General features: G+C 39.2%; 1 protein-coding gene across 4 annotated transcripts in view; it reads right to left on the bottom strand.

Moving 5' to 3' along the window:
- Window positions 1-20,873, bottom strand: part of FMN1 (formin 1) — a 180,016-nt gene that overhangs the window by 126,980 nt on the left and 32,163 nt on the right. For 2 of the 4 annotated variants that reach the window (XM_086613529.1, XM_086613530.1), the window contains exons 2-3: window positions 17,686-17,861; window positions 5,190-5,307 (exon numbers count right to left, since the gene is read on the bottom strand). In XM_086613529.1, coding sequence (XP_086469655.1) covers window positions 5,190-5,307; window positions 17,686-17,861 — 294 coding nt within the window. Of the gene's footprint in view, window positions 1-5,189; window positions 5,308-7,404; window positions 8,797-17,685; window positions 17,862-20,873 lie in introns of those variants that run through there. The other 2 variants (XM_086613531.1, XM_086613532.1) reach the window with 2 other exon arrangements.

Raw genomic sequence — 20,873 nt, 5'->3', positions numbered from 1 at the left:
ATCTTAGCAGTCAAGGCTGTAAGAGATCTGGAAAAGTGGCTGCTGCATTGATCAGCACACGTACAACCCATTTGCGTGAGACTGTAGAGATTTCCAAACAGCACTATGCCCAGTATCTAGAGGAATATAATATGGCTGTACCAATCTGGCTTGTAATATAAAACTCAGCTTCTCAATAACAAGCTAGTGTATTTGTCAGAATATGAAACATTGAAGTAACATGGCCAAATACGCCTGTCATGCTGCACAATAAATGTAGTAAAATACAGTAAAATAATTTACAAAACCTTTATGCAGCCCACCTGCACTCTGAGGTCACATCAAATTGATCAGTGACCATTAAATTACAAAAACACTATCTTCACCAATGCATAGTATCCTGTTTGCTGTAGTCCTGCTTTATCTAATTCATTGCAATAAAATGTATAACAGAAACCCAGCACTAAACCCCAAATACTACACAGAAATAAAATAAACTGAATTTACTAAAAAAATGTAAATTCTTTTATTTTAAGATGAAACCAACTGTTAGCAGCCACTGTTACAACAACTTCCTTCAGGACACTAACAACATAGAGCATTATGTCTTTTTTAGAGACAAACATAAATTGTTCAAGGTCAGAAAGGAAGCTTATGTTAAAGAAAGACAAGAAATCATGTTCTTATCTCTTGTCTCTTTGTTCAGACCATTATGGCTCTCTTTCTCTCACATAAGCTGGTTATTCTCTGCATTTACATCATGATCATGAAGTGATTTTCTTGCTGAAAATTTTCTTTCTTCCCCAGAGTATACGGGATCAAGGCTTTAATACATTTGAGACTTGGCAATAAATCTCTGCCATTATTTTGCATTTCATTCGCCATTTACTCAAAAACTTTTTGTTTAATAAGAACTTTCTCAGTCAGCTCTTGATTTTCCTATTTACCCTGAAAATTGTGCTTACAGCATCACAGACTGTTGTTATAGAAATTGTGGCACCAGAGACAGCATTACCTCACTGCAGATTTAAGGATGATGAATCGACAGGCTGTGAGGGAACAGGGGTTTTTAATGTTAAATACAGACATTTGAATTAACAAGAAAACATGTACTAAATGCATTAATGTTTCAACTTGATTTTTTCTTTTAAAACATTTTCTCCAGCAGGAATGTCAAGTATTATCTCATATTGCCTTTTTAATTTGTTCTGCTGAAGCAAAAGACTAAACTCTGTTTTAGATAAGAGAACTATTTTGATCCTAATGGCTAAAAATGCATTTTTAATAGGAATCATAGAATCTGTCCATCTATACCAACTTCATGTGAAGACTGTTCTTCAAACGTAAGTAGTTTTTTGAGCCACAGAACTCATGTCTAAACTCCTCCTCTTGGACATGAGAGGCTGCAAGTGCTGATCTAGTCACATGCAGCAACTGAGACATTCGTTACATACGGATTCTATGTGATCTAGTATCACAGACGAGTTTGCTCAGTGTAGACATGCATTTGTCTCCTCTACCTGGCTAGATATTTCAGCATACATGAAAGACAGACAGTTGACACGTCTACCTTTCTATCAGATTTAATGTTTAAACAATGGGAGAACTCTCTCTAAGAGATGGAGGAAAAAAGAAAAAGAAAGTTTTAATGAAAACAGAAGTATAGGGCTTTAGGACCAGAGAAATATGCACAGAAATGTCTTTGATTACACGGGAAAGATTTTCATGGAATAAACCTGTAACTATAAATTAAAATACTCTTTTTCTAGTCTTCCAGGATATAAATAGTGTAATGTACTACAGACTTGCTGGACTTCAGCTGTTTTAGATTGATACACTTCAAAGAAGTTCCAGTTTCTCTAGAGAATCATGTAAGCAGCTTGTGCTAATTACAGAGAGCCAGTTGGCAACACAGTCACTTGCTCTATGGAAACAGGAATTAAAGGATTAAGAAAACATAATATATGCCAAAATATCATAATATTGTCCTTCTAATTCAAAATTTACAATTCAAGATTCGAGTATTAGGGGTGACAATACTATGACTACACAAGATATTATCAAAGGCATGAAAAAAAAACTGTTGCAAAGTTGTATTTATTCACTGACTTCTTTCACTTCTAATATTCCTAACAGGCCTAGTCAGCCCCACACACGTGTTCCTTGTTATGTCCATTTGCTTTTCAGTTGGTTTCCCACACATCAAGCCAGACTATGAGCCTCAGGAGGGAGTGAGCTGCTCCTCCAAGCTCCTATGAGTCACTGTGATGTCTGCTGCGTAGGCCAAATTAAGCCTGAATTTCTTGCTTCCACTACACAGCAAGAACAACAAGGAAAAACATGGCAAGGTGAGAAAAGATCAAAAAGCCAGGAATTCTCTCCCTCGATATCCCTCCCTACCTTCCTGTCATAGCTGCCATAACACAGAGTGACGAAGGAAGTAAATCAAAGACTTAGTGCAGAATTGTGAGAAAGATTACAGTATTCCAACTTTCAAATTTTCAGTGTCGCTTTAAATATTAATTTCTTATGACAAAAGAAAAAAAATCTATGCTGCCTCATAAAATAAATACATATTCTTGTAACCTGTTAGAATTACAAAGACTTATGTCCACAGATTTATCCTTGGATGTGATAACACTTGTGACAGATGTATTCTGTTTAAAGCTAAAATCAAGCTGTGCTAAATGAATACTTACCTAATAATTCAGCCTACTATTATTGTTTGTATATACATTCCTATTGTTTCGGTAGATGAAACTCTTAATCATAAAAATTAAAACACTAACATAAGTCATTGACTGAAAGTTAAAACAAGTCACTTCAGCATTTTTTATGTTACAGATCAGATAATAATCTATTCAGGAACATCACTGGAAGAAGACAGGAATCACAAACATCTCTGCCACACACAATTGTTGAACTCTTCTGAAATCAAGAATTTTTCATTTGATCATGGCTGTCAGGATAAGACACTGGGGTAAGAAATAGGATTTCAGACCAGCCAGTTTAATGGTGATCATTAACCTGTTTATATCATATTTTTTAAGAAGCCCATTTTGTGGACAAGAAGATCCTGAGGTACTGGTGGCTGGGAGGGAATTTTGGATGGGGAGGGGCACGAGGGGAAATGCCAGTACACAAATGCACTTTGAAGGTACCAGCCGCTGTCAGAGAGAAGAAAAGGAGTTTAGAAGTAATGCTGTATTGTCACTTTCATATTCATTAAAAACCCCACAAATCTCTCCCTCCAGCAATAAGGCCAAAATTGAATACAAACTCTGCTTTTTTAATTATATCAGCACTACTTATGAACAGTACCTTCCCTTCACTTGCAGGAGACCGCATAAACTCATTCCTACGCATAGTGCTTTAAAATAGTCACCCTAGTACTCAGAACAGCAGATCTGACTGAGCTATGATATACAACTTAAAACTGCTTGCAGTGTCCTTGCTGCCACAACTGCTTTCTGGGCATCCATGAACAGCTTAAAGAAGCACAGACCTGCTAACCACTGAGGTACACCTATAACTCCACTGCACTCATTAACGTATGTTGCAAATAAGGCTTTGCCTGTTTCCTTTAAAAGTGCCGCTTCTGTCTCATCCCAGCTGAACCACCAGTGGTTTGTTTTCATTCAAATCCCTCTCTCTGCCAGACACTGGAGTCACTAATGAACTGCAGAATCTGGTCTGTATAAAAATTTGACTTAGCAAACTAACCATTAGCATATTGATGACACTGCCACCCAAAACATCACAATAACAAAAGAGTAACAATTTACATGGGCTCTGAGCCAGTCTGTCCTTCCTATTCAAATTTCAGGAAAGCATGACCTAATTTCTCTACAAGTAGTAGAATCTGGAGCTTGTGTTCATTCAGTTTCCTTTCTTTTCTTTATTTCAGCATATGTTTTGGCCACAGATGATTACAGTAATTAGGAAAAAAATTATTTATTTGGGTAAAATTAAATAAGACAGGCGTATAGCCTATAATAAGAATCTAAGACTTGCAGAAAGAGCCTGTAGCACTCCTTCTTAACAGATGAACACCTGTCCTGGTCATCTAGTGATAAGACTCCTACACCTCAGACCGGACAGATGCACTGTAAATTCAATTGTCTATAATGGCACCACGTTGTTCCCGTCAAAAACAAGTTTTCTGAATCTTCCAGCACTTTTACACTTTCAGTGTCATGCCCACTTTACAAAAAGAGGAAGATTAAGGCAGAGAAAATTGAGCAAAAAAGGAGAAAGAAGTAATACACTAAACAATACAAAGCAGTAGATTCTATTTATTCTTTCTCATATACAAGGCCAAATGGATATCCACTGGAACTGGAAAGAACCATACAGCATTACCCTGTACAATTTCTCACAGCAAAGTAGTATAAAAGCTTGTTTTTTAATTACACTTAATCCTTTCTAAGTGGTATTTTCTAAAATCTCTAGGTACATGAAGAATAGATGGTGTATTGGTTTTCATTTCGACATTTCAGAGAACTTCACAGTTTATGACTAATTTCTGAGTAATAAGGACGTCCTGTTTTATATTTAAGAATACAAATTCGAAAAAGAGTTGGGTGGCTACAATAATCACTTTTTCCCTTACAAATGTGTTATATAAGTATTTATTTACATAACAAAAAAACCCAAACATTTTTCTGTGGAAAGCTTATCTGATAACTAGTTAGCATTGCAATTCAGATGTACCCTCTCATAAAATTGTACAGGACAATGTACATGGCTAGCTATAAAAGTGATCTGAGTGGATACGAGTATTCCTCTGTTCATACACAAGTTGCAATAATAGTATTCATTACTTTTATTCTGGACACTACCTGAAGAAAATCTGCAGGTCACTGCCTCCCACATTCTACAGCAACGGAAAAGGCAGTCAGGTTTCCACTCGTTCACTATTCTGTCACTCATTTGAAAAGAATCCCACTAGAAATGGATAAACTAATTTATAAAAAAAAAAACCACTTCCTTCCTCAAGAATTTGTACATGCAAGCATTTAGATTTCAACAAAGATTTAGCCATTTACATTTTAAAATCAGACGCTTAACACGTAGCAGTAAACACATCCAAAACATAAGGTCTGGTTTTCCAGATAAGAAAATACTGTGACTTATCACCATCTCTGTATTAAACAAGATTAAAAATGTCAGAAAGTAATTTCTGCAAATGCGTCACCTCTTTGTTTTACCTGCTTCTGTGTACTTTAATCCTACTTTAACTTCTTCATGTTTTGCTTTTGGTGGCGGCCAGACAGTCTGGAGTCTCCCTGGAGTCTTGTCATCTTGCTCTGAGGGACTCAGGTCAGGCTGTTAAAATTACGCAAGAAAAAATTAAAGTCTGCAGTATCAATTGATTCCAAAACAGCAACTACCACGCTCAGCTCTACATGTGTACTTCAGAATGGTTATCTGCCTCATTCTACTGATTGAAACAGTGCTCAGTTGGTTGGAAGGGATACAAAGAAATCAGTGTAGAAAAATAACTTGAGGAGGAAAACAACGTAATGCACGTGATATACAATGATTTGTTGAAACTGTTCACATCAGTGAGGAAAGCTGGCTTTATCCTTTGGTGAACCACAGAGGCAGTCGAGAACACTAGGTTTTTTCTCCTGTGTCTTTTTTTCATAGTGAAAAGTCCCATCTGTGCTCCTCTCACAAGTAAACATTAGTGAGATTCACCTAAGACATCATTTGCTAATATAATTTCCTGGAAGCAGAGCTAGTTTATGAAATTCCTGCCCCGCCCCCACCAGCTCACTGAGTCCACGTACCACGTAATACTGCCACATCAAAGTGCTGCTGCAGCTGCTAATGGGACTGCACTGTCAACTGGAATGCTAAAATAACCCTTTAAATGGGGGAAAAAAAACCTTACTAAACAAGCATTCTTTTAGAGGTTTACGTTTTGGGGTTTTTTTAACATCTCTAACATTTCTGTAATATGGTTTTTAACATGCTACTACAAGTAATTCCATGGATACAACCACAGCAACAGCAAAACCCGTTATGAAAGTGGCTCCATAAAGGGCCCATGTGAGCAAGGAAAAAGAAAAGGCAAGATGCTTTTACTCTGGCTTTGCCCGGAGAAAATGGACGTTTGTACCAGGCTGGGCGTTAAGCAGACATTTGTAACAGCCACTCCCGCCGACTCCTGTGCTTCCTCCCTCACCGTATGTGATGTCAGCTTCCCAAATAGGTTTGCTGTAAACCACACAAATGCTGACGCTAGCATGGCACAGGGAATAGTGTAAGCAGGAAGAAGTAAGGCAGGAATGGGAAGGGCACACACAGACTACAATTGCTGTACACACGACAGCCAATGAGCACCTCTCTTCTCTTCCCCAAAGGTAATTTACTGCAAAGTGGTATTATGGGACTGCCCAGGTGTCAGTCGAGATTTTTTAAAAGTTTTTAATTTTATGTAAGAATAATGATTTGAAAGACAGTACAACCAACACAGCAAATTAATTTAAGTAGCTTCAGGTTTAGGGTTTTTTGCAATCCTGCAAATTTAATCATTCAGAGAGTTCCCTCTTTAGTCAACAAGAACAATCTTCTGGACTGATTATATCTGCCGAAGATGTAGCTGTAAGAACTTGGGATTGGAGGAACCCCAGCCCAAGGGTTAATCATTTAATTAAAGAGTTCAAATCACACTCACATTCATATATCATTATGATTTTATGAAAACCTAGCATAGATTTTTTTTCTGTTTCTTTAAAATATACTAAATCTCCATACGTCCGTGAATATTAACCTTGCAAATGCTTATATTAATCCGTAACTTAAGTCATCTAATTGGAGTCACAAAGTTATATTCGGATAACATTAAATGCTTATCAGCATTTGCAAAGCCGGATATATGCAGGTAAATAAGAAAAAAATTACTTTAAATTCTATGTCTTGGAAAAACTGACTTGAAAATCATCTATACCTTCTTGTATCAGCTCTTATCACAGAATTATTCCTAAAGGTACAATGAAATATTACTTTTCAAAATAAAAATCTCTATGAAAGACAACAGAGATTGAGAAACTCTTAAATAATACTACAGTAAATATTTGCAGCACCAAAGTGATTCAAAGCCACACTTAACATATGGCCAACTGTTTTGTAGTGATCTTTGAAAATCAGAAACTGATTTTTAAGTTCTCACTTCTAACTGCAAGGCTGTGACTATCACCAGTTCTCAGTGAACTTTGCTACAACTGCAGATGATCAAGAATTTTGACAAATTAGCCCCAAGATTTCTTCAGTTGGGAATCCAAAATTTGAGATTGCCAAAAGAAGAGAACAATTCTGACATTTTGACCTTAAGTTCCCACCAATAATTTTCAAACAAGTAATTATTTTTTATCCATCTACTTCCAGATCTTAGGAAGAAAAAGTAATTTGACCTACAGATTTGTCTGCTGATCCATCCCCAGGTTTTGATTTTGACCTTTCGAATACAGCTTTCAAGGACTCTTTTTCATTTCTCATTTTGCGTTTTATGGCTTCGAGCTCTGAAGCATCTGCAGTTGTTTCTTTTTTGGGAGGCCGTGTGAATAAAGCTTTAAAGACGTCCAGTGCAGATTCAGCAGGGCTTGATTTTATTTCCTCAGAGGGAAATCGTGGTTCTGTTTTGCCAGAGGCTTTGTTCTCTTGAGCTTCATCACTGTCCTCGGTCTCCCCAGATCCCTCACCAGAGTCCTCGATTCTATCTTCATTCTTGGAGACGTCTATGTTTAACAAGTGCGAGAGCTGTTCCAGGAAAGTAGGACTTGCTTTAGGTTCAGCTGTTTTTTTTTTAGTGGCCAAACCTGATGTAATACTGGATTTCTTAACAGGCTGTCGTAATTTAAGCAGAGCTAAATCATTCTCCCTTGGTTTAATTTCTGTAACAGTTTCCCCATCTTCTGTGGTTAGTCCCTTTTTCCTTACACGTAGTCCACTAAAGAAAGCAGGCAGCTGGAAAGTCTTTTCAGCTGGTGCTGTTTTTTGGAGTGATGTATCATCAGCTGAAGGTCTTTGTTCTTCATCTGGAAGTTCTTGAGGGCATTCCCCTGTAGCAAGCAAGCGACTGAACTGCTGCTCATCCATTAATATTTTGTCTTTTGCATTGGAGTCATGCTCCAGAATACCATCCAGCTCTTTTGGGAGCTGCTTAGAATTGGGTGGGTGTAACTCAATGTCAGCTCTACCCACAGTGTCATCACTGTTGCTGTGCCTTTCTGATTCTGACTCTTCCTTACTTTGATTGTTATCGTCCAAAGCCTCAGCAGACAAAGCAGCATTATTTAGCACCGACTCGCTTCTATTGTTTTCATCGGTGCCTAGGTCCTTACTCTCCGAGTCCGATTCTGTATCGCTTGTTGTATGAACCAAAGTACCTTGTACAAGAATAGCATCCTTGTCGTCATTGTCAGAGTCAGACAAAGCCTGTACAAACCTTAAATGGCGAAGAAGTAATTCATTTCGCTCAGCTAACTCCAGTTCCAGGGCAGTTGGCCTGCCAGACATCGGGCCAGCTCGGCGACTGGCACTACTCACGCAGTGCTCATTTTCCCAGTCGTCATTACAATCATTATCATTCCTCACATGCCACGTGTCAGCATGAGTATTTATATCGGTGTGCAAAGGTTGAAATGCTTTAAGCATTGTTTCTTCTCTGGAAGCTGCGGATTCAAATGTAGTTGTAAATCCAAAAAGTGTTTTCACCGAAAACGTTGTGAAAAGGTCAGGTTGGCTTTCTGCGGCGTGCTCCAGGTCTGGAAGCTCGCTACCGTCAGGCACCGCATTTTCTTGTTCCATGTCGCATGAAGTACAGAACAGGTTTGCTTCTAGCACTGCTGCCAGCTGCTAAACGAGTGTTTACTACGCGCACTTAGAGAGCCCTGACTCACTACGGGCTCCGCAGGAGGCAGCCGGCCGGGCCCGCGCAGGCAGCCGGCCTCCCCCCGCCCCGGCCGCCCCCTCCTTCCGGGCCCGGCGCCGCAGCCGGCAGCCGAGGTGCCCGTCAGGTCTCCCAACTCTGCTTCAGGAGGAGCAGCAACAAGACCCCGCCGTCAAAAAAAAAAAAAAAAAAAAAAAAAAAAGTTCTCAGCAGCCTCGGTAACTCGTTCCTTGACACAAAGGGGTTTTTGTCGCGCACCAGTCTCGGTCGGAAGCTCGGCCGGTGGTTTCTGCGGGGACTGCGGCGGCCCCGCCGGCCCCGCGCGGCTCCTACGGCCGCTGCTCGGAGCAGCCTCCCGAGCAGAACGGGGCGCGCCCGGAGTTCGCTACTTCCTCATCCCGGTGCGCGAGCTGTGAGTGCTCCTCAGCAGAAAAGTCCTGACAGATTCTTTTGCACGGTCTTCCCACTCTGACAAAAGTCTGCTTTTGTAAATCCATAATCACCGAAAAACGCCAAAAGGAAACCCGGAGTAACGAATATGAAGCTTCCAGTGTCGCCGCCCGGAGCCCGTGCGGAGTCCCCAGCTCCCGGCCGGCCGGAACCAACCCGGGAGCGCCCTGGGAGCCGAGGAGAGCAGGGGGAAAACAGAGGCTCTCTTCCCGTTTGCTGCAGGTTTCATCTGGAATGCAGATTTCAGCCTCCGGGGCCGTGAACAAAAACCAACAAGACTGGTTTCATGTTACTACTGTCCTGACTCCGCGCAGCTATTTCTGCGAACTGTACACAGGTACTTATCAAAGGCTCTCTCCACACCCAGCGACTGGGAGCTGTTTGGGTGGGCAGGGTAAACAGCTAGGGCTCAGGAATGCCAGTTAACTGTTGAGGAATCGGGCAGGCTGTCCATCTGCGCTGCACCCAAACTTGGAGTATTTCAAACCAGAACAACCTCTGCTGACATAATAACTTTTGTCTATATATGTTGCCACGGTAATGCTGTATATGTGAGATTTATTTTAGTTCATGCTGGCAAAAACACTTGAAAGAAGTCTTCAAGACCATATAACTCAATATTAACAGAAGCTGTCAGGGGTAATATATATTTTCTTCATAACATACATATAAAGAAAGAATGAAATGCTCTTAAGCACCATTGATATTCAGAAAGTCAGTAACGTTTAGGTCAGGTTCCAGGCAAACGTTTTTGCTTTTGTTGCTTTTTGTATTTTTGGAAGTACAGAGACTGCACATGCGCAGGAATTTATATTCTTGTTATTCCCTGGAGTAAAACTCCAGGGAATAAACTCCTTTAAGGAGTTTAGTCAAATTTCCACATTGACACTTCGGAAAATCAAAGATACTATTCTTTTTGTTTGCACCCAAGTTACAGAGTCATTCTACAGCCAGCCATTTAGCTATGATGAGTAATCTTAAATAAGCAACATAGGGAAAGCTGTCCTTCACTGGGAAATCAGCTGCAGATCACACCACTGTGTCAAATTACTAAAAAACATTTACTGAAAAGCTGAATATTACAGACAACAGGCAACAGCAAAGCATCTCAACACATTTAACTTTTGGTTTAATGTTTAAAAACGTAGACCTTACAAAAAGTGTGTGTTTACCTTTTCAATACACTATAAAAGAACATAAAGTCAACAGCAAAAGTCATTGATATCTGCTGCAGGAAGAAAGTTTTCCGAAAATCAGATTGTAATACTAAGGGCTCAGATGAAGCTTACAGACACCTTTTCAATTACAAGGTTGCATACATACCTATAGACAAAGGGCACTGGAATCATTTCCATCTTTATCTGTGATTTAACACAGAACAATGTCTTCTACCTTACTGCCTGCCATTTCCTTCTCCGCTATGCTTAATCATAAGGTGCCAAGGACAGACAGGTCATGGCTCTCCTGGTTTCCTAGGCATAATATAGATTACTATTACAAAAGGAAGCTCTACATAAGGAGAGAGACCCAGAGTCTTTATCACTCTCTAGGCCAACCTACTCTTAAAATCCCAGAGTTAATAGAACAAGTGGAAGGCAGTTACCTCAGCACTGATGATTTCCCCTAAGACAAGATTTCTCGAAGGTAAATCATAGAATCATAGAATGGTTAGGGTTGGAAGGGAACTCAAAGATCATCTAGTTCCAACTCCCCTGCCATGGGCAGGGAAACCCTCCTCTACACCAGGTTGCCCAAAGCCTCATCCAGCCTGGCCTTGAACACTTCCAGGGATAGGGCATCTACAACTTCTCTGGGCAGCCTGTTCCAGTGCCTCACTACCCTCAATGTAAAAAATTTCTTATATCCAATCTAAATCTACCCTCTTTCAGTTTAAAGCCATCACCCCTTGTCCTATCATTACATGCCCTTGTAAAAAGTCCCTCTCCAGCTTTCCTGTAGGCCCCCTTTAGGTACTGGAAAGCTTCAATAAGATCACCCTGGAGCCTTCTCTTCTCCAGGCTGAACAACCCCAACTCTCTCAGCCTGTCTTCATAGCAGAGGTGCTCCAGCCCTCGGATCATCTTCGTGGCCCTCCTCTGGACTCGCTCCAGCAGCTCCATGTCCTTCTTGTGCTGAATGCAGAATTCCAGGTGGGGTCTCACGAGAGCAGAGTAGAGGGACAGAATCACCTCCCTCAACCTGCTGGCCACGCTTCTTTGGATGAAGCTCAGGACATGGTTGGCTTTCTGGGCTGCAAGCGCACATTGCCAGCTCATGTTGAGCTTCTCATCCACCAGCACTCCCAAGTCCTTTTCCTCAGCGCTGCTCTCAATCCATTCTCTGCCCAGCCTGTACTTACACTTGTGATTGTCCCGACCCACGTGCAGGACCTTGCACTTGGCCTTGTTGAACTTCATGAGGTTCTCACAGGCCCATCCCTCCAGCCTGTCAAGGTCCCTCTGTATGGCATCCCTTCCCTCCAGCGTGTCCACAACACCACACAGCTTGGTGCCATCTGCATATTTGCTGACGGTGCACTCGATCCCATTGTCCATGTCTCCAACAAAGATGTCAAACAGCACCAGCCCCAGTACTGACCCCTGAGGAACACCACTCGTCACTGGCTTCCACTTGGATATTGAACCATTGACCACAACTCTTTGAGAGTGACCATCCAGCCAATTCCTTATCCACCGAGTGGTCCATCCGTCAAATCCATGTCTTTCCAGTTTAGAGACAAGGATGTCGTGTGGGACAGTATCAAATGCTTTAGATAAGTCCAGGTAGACGATGTCAGTTGCTCTTCCCCTATCCATCAATGCTGTAACCTTATCATAGAAGGCCACCAAATTAGTCAGGCAGGATTTGCCTTTAGTGAAGCCATGTTGGCTGTCACCAATTACCTCCTTATTTTCCAAGTGCCTTAGCATAGTCGCCAGGAGGATCTGCTCCATCATCTTGCCGAGCACAGCAATCCTAAATTTCATTTTATGACAAAATAATTGGGGCAAAGGGACCCTACTGAACCAAAGTTTTCTACATTTAATTTTACATCTATTTTTATGTTCAACCACAGGACTAATTGTTCATTGTCTTGATAATTTCTATAGTTATGCCTTGCTTTTCTATTTATGTACCTATTTATTTGGGGTTTGGTTAACTTATGATGAATAAATATTAAATCATATTTTTCAAATATGGTTTCATTGGTCCCTAACAAAAATATACCTATATGATCAACTTCAGGGTTTTAAATTAAACATACTTACTCAGATCACATCAAAATATTTATTTACCTGTTTATATTAATTACAAGCCACACTTAGAATAAAACTTCTCTGTAATAATCTAGGGCCACCAAGCTGTAATAGTCCTATGAATATTGTACATAGACAGGTTACTGAAAGTAGCCACCACCTAACTATTGAAGATTTTAATAGTACGTATGAAAAGTTTAGTTTAAAAGTGGACTTAAAAGCAGGAAAACTATACTTTATGTCTAAACAACTTCCCAACAAATTTATGAGAGAATGATCAAATCAGTAGTGAAAAGGATGGTGCTTTGAGTGTCAGGCCAAAGTTATGCAATGTATTGAGATGCTGGAACACCTGGAGTTGAACCCTGAATAATTAAAACTCCAGAAGTAGAAATACACCTTATAAAACCAGACATAATCTCGCAAGCCTGCAGAAAATGATACTGCGTTATATGTACCTCTTCTCTTGATAATGAGTCCTAGGAAATGAGAAGAAACTTTCCAGCTTTTTGAGCATTAGGATGAACAAAGGAACTTGTCTCTGTATCTACCCCTAAAGAAATGATCAAAAACTTGAAGCCAGCCAGCCTTTCAAATTCACCAATCAGTCCATGAACCCCCAGCCTCAAATAACGCTTTTGTAAGGACTTGTTTCTCACAGTCTGATGATCATCCCAGTGAACAGTCCTCTGTTGAGGGACTGAATAACTGTTAATGAAATACACATTGGTACTTACCCAACTGGGTGTTTCTGGGTAAAATACATACATTGATATGTGCCCTTAATATTTTTACACAAGAAGGAGATCATATTGTGATGTGCAAATGAGATGGAGCCAGTTTGTTGGCAGAAGTGTTTTAATGCTGGGTGGATCTATCTCATAAGAAAAGTCTCTCTGAACAGGCTGTAATACTGCATCTGAAGGAAGAAAGAACTTCAAAATCTCTAGAAAAGATCAGTTATGATAATGTTAAAAGTCTCCTTAATAAAACTGACAACTTTCTGGTGCCTCAGAAAAGCCCCTCAAACCTGTCATAGCAACTTTCAGGGCAGTCAATGCGCTAATTATACAAAAGGACAATCGTTCCTTATAGTTTAAAGCACATTTAATAATACACACCCTTTTCTGACCTACATTTCATCACAGACAGAAGTCACACCTACAACTCACTCCAGTTCTGTTCTTGAGGTGTCTAAGAGGTCTCCTGAAGTAGGTTTTAAAACTAGCTTTGAAGGAAACACACAATAAGCCAGAATAAAGTAATTAATTTCTGTCAGTTTCATAAGGCAGGGCTCAAGGCTTCCTGACCCCAAATCTATTCAGATTACCTTTTCAGATCACTGTAATAGCAAACTAGAGAAACATGAACAGGGCATGAAGACACATTCTGTAAAACAGCCAAGTAGCTAAACCATACAGAAACAGTATACTGGTTTTTTTTTAACATAAAGAGCCTTGAACCAAGAAAATTTTGCATAATTTCTTGAAAATAATCATGGAATCAAATATGCACAAATTGTGTCAGGCTTCAGAAGAGCCAGGTGAAGCAGCAGGCTGTGGTTGTGGCTCAGGCTGTTTGAACTGATAGGAAGCTCAGCTGACACTGCCCACTGCCCCCACAGTCCAGCCCTTACTGTGCTCACTGATAATGATCTTAACATTCTCCTGCTCTCCTGTCTTGTCTCTCCAGCTGTTTATCTCGGTTTATACTTAGTATTTTAACTCTTTAAATGCTCTAAAACAGAAAAGGCAGAGAAGATGGAAGGTAACATGTAAATCGTGGATTTTCATAATTATTCTCAGCCTTGTTACCTCACTATAGATCATTATGTGAAAAATTTTCCTGAGGTTTGAGGGTCTGGGTATCACCAACATAATTGTTTTAAATATAAGTAATTAAGTTTAGACACAGAAATGATATGTATCAAAATTCGGCATTACGTGACGTTAATAGAATGAGTGGACACCAGACATATTTGGTGTAGAGGGTTGTGGAAATGCAATGTGGTTTATAACGTCTATGTAAAAATTCTACTTGACAGATACGGATGACTTCAGAGAATTTGAAAAAAGATCATAATAGTTTTATGTTATAAAACCAGAAAGCACAGTAAGAAAGCCAGTTTACTATTTTGAAGGAAGGCATATTGTATCAACGAATGCATGGAACAGTTAGCCTGTAAACCCTGTCATATGAAAAACCAATGGTAGCTCTGAAGCAGAACTTGTAGAAGAGTTTTTGGCTGATCTGCTTAAAGGCCACAGACATAGCAGTAACAAAGACAGAGAACAGACGATCACTGTAAACTGTGTAAGTAAACTGAGGAAGATCTTTGTGCATTAAGGCACAAAGACAGAACATAGTGTGACAAAGGATGGAGATGAATTTTTAATCTTTTCCCTTTGTGCTTTCCTTTTCTAGGTTGCTCTCTTTTCACCTTTTCATTTCCACAGGCCTTTTGCTCCCCATCTACAGTATGATATAATAGTTTGAAGATTAAACAAAAAACTTTATAAAATAAATCCACATAGTCACATCAAATAATTTACCAGAATTTCTTAAGTAATTACTAGCTATTAATAGTCATCTCATTTATGTGCTTTTTTATCTGAGATGAAGTGCTGCATAAAGAATAGGGTGGAGTTGCATTTCTACTTTGTTTCATTATCTTCTGTATCTCTGTATCTTCTCTATGCTGGATTGTGAATGAGAATGCAGCATGCTCCAACTAAACTTTACCATCTAATGCAGGATTTTTTTTTTCAGGCTTCTGTTACAAATCGTGAATTTGAAATTCCTGTCAGAGCAGAATTCATTCTCTCTCTCATCCATTTTTTCTGCCTCCTTCCAACTAATAGAAACATAGAGACATCTTTTCAATAACATAAGCAAATGCTAGTATATCTACATATGCATATATACAAATACATTATACATTTATGTAAGGATGCTCCTAATCTGTAGAAAGCAGAGCTATTCAATAAGAAGCTTTCTTTTTCACATTGTCACTATTGTGAATATAACTGCATTTAAACAAAGTAGTGCCTAGCTTTTTGATCAGTCAGGCTAAACTTTTTCTTCCAACACCAGGAAAGGGCCATAGATCACATGACTGGATGTAGTGCGACTGTGAGTAAATAAATTGGTCCAGTTCAATTGTTATTTCCTGGAAACATCATCTTTGTTTCAGAGCTGGTCTTCAGACACAGGGACATTTTTTGGCCACAGTTGTCTTGCTGTCTGGTCTGAGGAGTGCACAGGGAAGACAATATCTGGGAACGGATTGCTGTCACCAGAGCAACTCATGCAGCCTATTTTTGCCATTATCTTTTTTACAGGTTGCTTATAGCAGTGCTGGAGTCCAAATGGATTCCAATGGCAACACCAGCAGCAGCCTTCTCGCTACCATTATTTTGGCAGATCCTCCTCCAATCCCCTGTCACACAACTGGACACGGACTCATCTTGAAGTAGAAAAATAGTCTTTGAGATGCAAAGGCTCGCAAGTAATTCAGCCCGGAGTTCTGTTCTGAAAGACTTTCAAAAAAGAGAGTCACAGAGAGCTGCAGGATAAAGTGTCCTGGTAGGTCACTAACAGCTCATTAGCCCATGCTGAGCACCTTTTATATAGAAATTGAGGCTTTTGTTCTGAATCTCTTGGAAATAGAGGAATAAATATTCTTTCTTGTTAACTGCTAGAAACTGAAATAATTCCTTTCTCATAATGCAGTTAATTAGATTTTTAGACTGCTCAAATAAAAAGTAAGAAAAATTGAAACAAACTGCTTACTAATCTTAGATGTCTCTTATTTTACTCAAATTATTGTTCTTAAATGGCCTTTAATTTGGAACACCTCCTGCTCTATACAAGGACTTTGTAAATGCAGATAAAGTATCTCCATGGACTGGATGCTTCCTGTTGTAGCATGTATTTGTAGCAGTGGTAACAACTACGTCACAGTTCTTTTCAGTCCAGTTATTTTTCATCTCAACATTTTATTACAAGGATAAACCTGTACCTTTACAGTACTACAACAACTTTCCAATGAATTATTTTAGGAAAAGAAGGTTAGGACAAGAAATCAATTTTATAACAAGCTCAGGAGAGTAGCAACAGTGAGTGTAAGCATCATTAAAAGCATTTTAAATGTTATTTCTAAATAAAATCTGGTATTTCTACCAATAGATGTCACTGTTACACAAATTTGTGTTAGTGTTTCTCTGCATAAACTGTACTATGTAGGCTGGTCTTTAAGGTATTTTCTTTCAACCATTCCATCCTTTCCATATTTCTTTCCTCTTCTACTACATTTTATTCCCTTCTGCCTCCAATTTGAAAACTACTGCCAAAAAGTGTCTATCTGTAGACTGGTTCCTGCTCATCTCAGGAGCATATGAGTTTTTCCAGCTAGATTAGGCTGGGCCATGTTGGGCAAGTATCTCACATTAGGATTAACTCAGGTTGCCATCTGAAGCTTCAGTGTCTCCTATTCCAGGAAGTTTAGAAACTTTTCCTGTCAAATTTCATGGCCAGTCTGACTCCAGTGACAGTTCAGCTGCTCCCAAAACTCTGAGAAGCAACAGCATGGCTCCCTGCAGTCCCGGGCTGTGCACGTGCACATGCACATGCACACGCACACACACGCACGCTCACACACATACATACACACATGCACACACGCGTGCATGGCCCACGCACACACCTGTGCACTCACTCTGCTTGCTGACTTGAATCTTCCTGGTACGTATCCTTATCCTTGTCATCTCCTAGTTGCTAGCTCCTGCAATCCATTTCCAGGAAAACAAAACATTTAAACTAAACACTCAGCATGATTTTAGAAATGACACATCATGTATCTTAGTCCATTTACATAATTTTAAAAATTTTCTGTATATATTGCTCTCAGACTTAGCCGCACATAGGCATATGGACTCATAAATCATCTGGAAAACTGTATCCCATCCAAAACTTCGCAGTTTGTCAAATATTTTGGAACATGGTTTTAGGCATAGCAGGAATAAATGCATACCAGAAATGTAATTGTATATAATAAATGCTTGTTGAAACCCAATATAGCATAAATAGGGTCCTACTCACATTCAGTTCCAGGCTTAAATGCAACACGTTTCTGTTGATCTTCTCTTTCTCACTTGAATGAGCAAGTGGGTTTGAGTGCCCCAATCTGCAATCCAAAACCCAGGTATCTTCATCTCTGTTTGCCACATCCAAATTAGTCAGTCGTTCAGTGAAATCATCCTTTAAAGCAGACTCTGCTGGAATGCCGAAATGAAATGAAATGAAATGAAATGAAATGAAATGAAATAAAATGAAATAAAATAATTGTATCCATCTGCAGATAATCTCTACATACAGAAAGTTCTGTATCTTTTTGAAATTCTGGTACACGTTACCAACACATGCACTTACATTTCTCTTGTTTGTTCAAAACAAAACAGAAAGGCACAAACTGGGTACATAACTTTGTTTTTGCTCAGAAAAAAATGGTTTTGTACTTAAATTTTGTGGTACAGATCTAGCAAAAAAAGTGGGCTGCTTGTCTTTCCCCCCTACGCAGACACACACTGTATGTGAGGTGCTTGAATTTTCACCTCCTCTGCCAAGGCACCCTTACTTGCCATCTTGAATGTGCTTGTTACACACACATATTTCAGAGGTGGCTGTGAACTATAAAACTAAGCAACGGAAGTTCAACAGACTGATTAGACAAACTTTTTGACATTGGCTAAACACAGCCTTAGGGAGAACTGTGGCAATCCACATTAGTCCCTTACACCAAATGCATAAAAGGCAGAGTCTTTCAATCAGAAGTGATGCTTCTCACTTTACCTTGCTCCAGTAGCCTTAAACACAGTATTAATCTCGTTTTGGAACAGTTTAGTTACAAGCAGACAGGTGTGAATTTAGTGGGAGAGGCAAGAGCAAAACCTGACAGCCAAGAGTACACACACACCGCCTCGTCACGCACTACAACCACCCAGCACTCTCCCTCCTGTTCGCAGCATCGCGGGTTTATTAGTCGTCCAAAACAGTAATAAGTCTTTTTCTGCATGACAGCCTCTAAGTCAGCCATGAGAAAACCAATGAATTCCACGAATTCTGTGTGTGCTCTGAAGTGTAACATCTGACATGATATAGGATATATACACCTCTTTTTATATTCCCTGGGATATATACCCTCTTTCATATACACAGACACATCCATCTTGGAACATTCTAGTGGAAAATTCAGATACTAGCACAATCCCTGGCTGCTACATAAGGTAGCTGAGCATTATACAAGCAACTGCACTTACAATTTTGTAATTTATTTTTAATTTCTTTGCATTTCCCCTAATTTTAAAAGACCACGTTAAAAAAGAGGCACTAGAATTGGAATCTGTAGGCCTGTTTCCTTAAATATAGGCTGATATTCAAACTTTCTGAAAGCTTATAGCTCCAAATTATTTAGGTGCCCCACTGTAGCAATAAGCATAGTAAAGTAAAATACTTGGTAAAATGGCCAACAATCCAAACTACAAACCAGTTACTTTTGTGTGAACAAACTCATCTTTTCTTCTTACTCACACAAAATCTCCAAATGAGATCCTATCAAAAGACAGCATTTCTGCAAAGGGAGTATTACATATACCTCACACTTTTTGAAATTATGCACTGCATATAATATGAAACTGTATAAAGACATTCAAGCATAAAACCAGCATGTTTTGGGACACACTCAAGTCCAGATGTGTCATCTTTGAGATCAGGTATGTAAAGAAAGACTTGCTTTCTAGCTTTCTGAATAGTTGCTTTTCCGTATATTTTTACACATTTGATAAACTATTTTTCTTGTTGGCCTTTTCATCATTACATAAGTCATTCCAATATTTAGAAAACTTTAAGTTCATAAATACAAATATTATGGTCTGTAGTAGAATAAGCTAAACAAAATGTATCAGTTGAATTTTGACCTCATCTTTATTGTGCCATACAATTAGCCCAATTACCTCTGGTCACTCTACTTTACATGATTGTAACATGGAAAATATAAATAAATTTCCAGATTACTGGAGAAGAAAAAGCAAAAATCACCATTTTTCAGGTAATTGGACATTATTTATATCATGCTAGCGAACCTACCATGCTAGCTTTTAGTTTTTCTCCTGATTTCTGTCAGATACCAATGCTGCAGTTTTTGTGGGTATCGACTGACTTTACATTGCAAAATAAAAATTGGAATCTTGTCATATAACCTATAAAAACCAGACATGCTTCTATAAAACAATGTAGCATTAAAACAGCATTAAAATGCAAATATACATAGTAAAAACCAGGAAATACCACTACTTTTAATTCAATGCTCTTTAGGGAATTTATTTGGTTTTGTAATTACCTGATTAATACACTGATTGCCCATCCTGCTCAGTGTTACCTCCAATACTTCAAAGCTTGACTACAGTTGCATTCTGCCGTCAGTTTAAATCAATTATTTTTATCTGTGTTCCCTCTGTTTCGAGATGTTTACTCTAGGTCAGCTACTGCTAAAGAGAAAATTCCTATGTGGCAGTGAATTTTACCCATAATGTGATTACTCTAATAATTTTCATTGATTCATAAGTGATACAGAGCTGTAGCAAGAGGCCACATTGAGAATTTCTTCTTGCAACAGCTGATATTTCCCATTATTAACTGTGGCACAGCTAAGAACAGTCAGCCCTGCCAAATGCTTCCTGGGCTACTAGAAAAATGAGTACCTCCCTCAGCTGCGGAGATTTGGGGTTTGTTCAATTTTAATTTTATGCATAATCATACGAATTTATGGTATTTTTGCTGTTGGCAGACTGCTCCCAAGTCTGTTACCAAGTCTCTATTCTTCACCCTCTGTTCCAATTATTACTGAACGTTCTGTTATCTGTGGGTTTACCTTGCTAGCTGATGACCCCGTTCTCACCTGAACCAGTTCTCACCTGTATACACACTTAGCGTACAACCACTTCTATGCTAAGGGACCCATTCGCCTCAGCAACAGTGGAACATGAAGGGAGAACGTTAACCATCTCTCTAACTATTCTATTTTAAGCAAATTCTTAAATACTTGGCCATATTTTTCCTTTAAATTCACCATTCTGTCAGCTCCAACAGATGGATTTTACTGCTACTTACACTCATCCAGGAAACAATTCTTTTTTAAATTGTCAACCCACTGTAATCCACCAAGAGGAAATTTAGACTATAATTTCAGAGACTGTGGTTAAATTGGGTTTATTTGCTGCATAAATTTATAA

This window comes from Tauraco erythrolophus, chromosome 6, assembly GCF_009769465.1.
Source record: "Tauraco erythrolophus isolate bTauEry1 chromosome 6, bTauEry1.pri, whole genome shotgun sequence".
In the NCBI taxonomy this organism is placed as follows: Eukaryota; Metazoa; Chordata; class Aves; order Musophagiformes; family Musophagidae; genus Tauraco; species Tauraco erythrolophus.
This window is presented reverse-complemented; position numbering and strand designations above follow the sequence as displayed.